General features: G+C 51.6%; 1 protein-coding gene across 1 annotated transcript in view; it reads right to left on the reverse strand.

Annotated features, from left to right (window-relative positions):
• The window catches only part of LOC104982398, a 2,880-nt gene that overhangs the window by 527 nt on the left and 745 nt on the right, over positions 1-1,608 (reverse strand). Inside the window, exon 2 of the mRNA XM_010831761.1 lies at positions 1,501-1,604. Within this exon, the coding sequence (XP_010830063.1) occupies positions 1,501-1,604 (104 nt within the window). The remainder of the gene's footprint in view (positions 1-1,500; positions 1,605-1,608) is intronic.

Raw genomic sequence — 1,608 nt, forward strand, 5'->3', positions numbered from 1 at the left:
TCCTGGGAAAAGAACCGGCAGAGCACAGGAGCCCTGCCTGCATAGCCCTAGGAGTCTGCCTGTGTTGTATCCACTTTGTAAGTGTGCAGAAATAAAAAGAAATGCTTCTGAGAAGCGGGAGTTACAGGGAAACAGGGAGCTGGCTGGCTGCCCACCCGGGTCAGCAGTGATGGCCAAATGCCAGTCAGCTGTGTGCCAGCACCTCCCCCAGCCTCAGAATCCTTCACAGAGGAGGGTGGTGGGACTCCCAGCCATGCTTGCTACAGGGACAGACAGAGCTGGACTTCTCTGGGGCAGACAGGGCTTCTTTCTACCTTCTGCTTTCATTTGGAAATTGTTCCTTTCCTCTCCCTTTAGGGAGAGGAAATCCTGGGGCAAATCCTTGGGCCCTGGGGGGATTTTTTGTTAAGGCCAAATTTCAACTGTTTATCCTCAATCATCCACCTTTTCTGTGCAGGAACTGGAGAAAACACCTGACTGAGTAGTCTCACTTGAAATTCATGACCACAGACAGCAAAGGAACTCTCATCAGGCAGCAAACCCATGACACTCCCTGGCATATTCTCTGTCCCACACCTTGACTCTTCAGCTCAAACTACACCACTACCTTCGCTCCTCTCCCACCCAACTAACGACTATGAGTCAATCCAGATGGACAGCCTTCTTGCCAATACCATGTCCTTACATATCACTGTTCCCCCCAACCCCGCACCTTCTCCCTGCGTGATCCAGCCTCTGGAGCAACCTGGGTGAGCCCACCCACTCTCAAGGCTTTAAAGAGCACCTATATTCTGATAACCCCCAAAACTGTGCCTTCAGCTCTGACCTCACTCCAGAGGGCCACATCACCGACACCTCCAGCACAACATAGCAACGCTGACCTTCACACCCCCCAGCACTCTCCCTACCCCCAGTCTCCCTTGCTGTAGCTGCTTCAGTCAAACACCTGCGTGTTGGCATTGCATTCTCTCCTTCTGTCATTCAAACCACCAGTAAGTTCCATTGAGTCTTCCTCCAAACACATCCAGAATAGATTTCAGCTCAACTGCTAATCACTTTAGTCCAAGCCACCGTCATTTCTTGCCAGGATAACTCAACCATCTGCCAGTTTGTTCTTACCCCCGAAAAGGCCACAACCTACAGAATAGTCAGGGTGATTTTTTTTTTTTAAGTAAATCAGTATCATTCACCTGCTTAAAACTCGCCGTGGCTTCCCCCTAAACTTAGAATAAAACCCAACTCCTCTCCCTTGTCAGTTAGCTCACTCGGCCTTTAGGTCCTGAGGCCTTTCCTGACAATCCATCCCAAAGCGCCACATGCCCCTGCCTCCTCGCCCATCATGCCGTTTCATTCTGGAACTTGGCCCTCCCTTGCTCTTATGTTTCTCCACTAGAATGGACGCCCCCAAAAGGAGTGTCCATGTGTCTCGTGTGTCTAGTGCCAAGAGCGCTGTGGCTCGTGGCAGGTTTTCTGTGAGGTGGATAATTTCTGGGAGGTTGGGGCTCACCCAGCTGCCAGCCATATGTGAAGTTGGTGGTGATGGGGAAGAGGTAGCGTTTCTCTGGCACGTCCAGTTTTCGGGTGCTGAGGTAGCGGTAGCGGCCCTGG

The sequence above is a fragment of the Bison bison genome, unplaced genomic scaffold, assembly GCF_000754665.1.
Source record: "Bison bison bison isolate TAMUID 2011002044 unplaced genomic scaffold, Bison_UMD1.0 scf7180017864530, whole genome shotgun sequence".
Taxonomy (NCBI): Eukaryota; Metazoa; Chordata; class Mammalia; order Artiodactyla; family Bovidae; genus Bison; species Bison bison.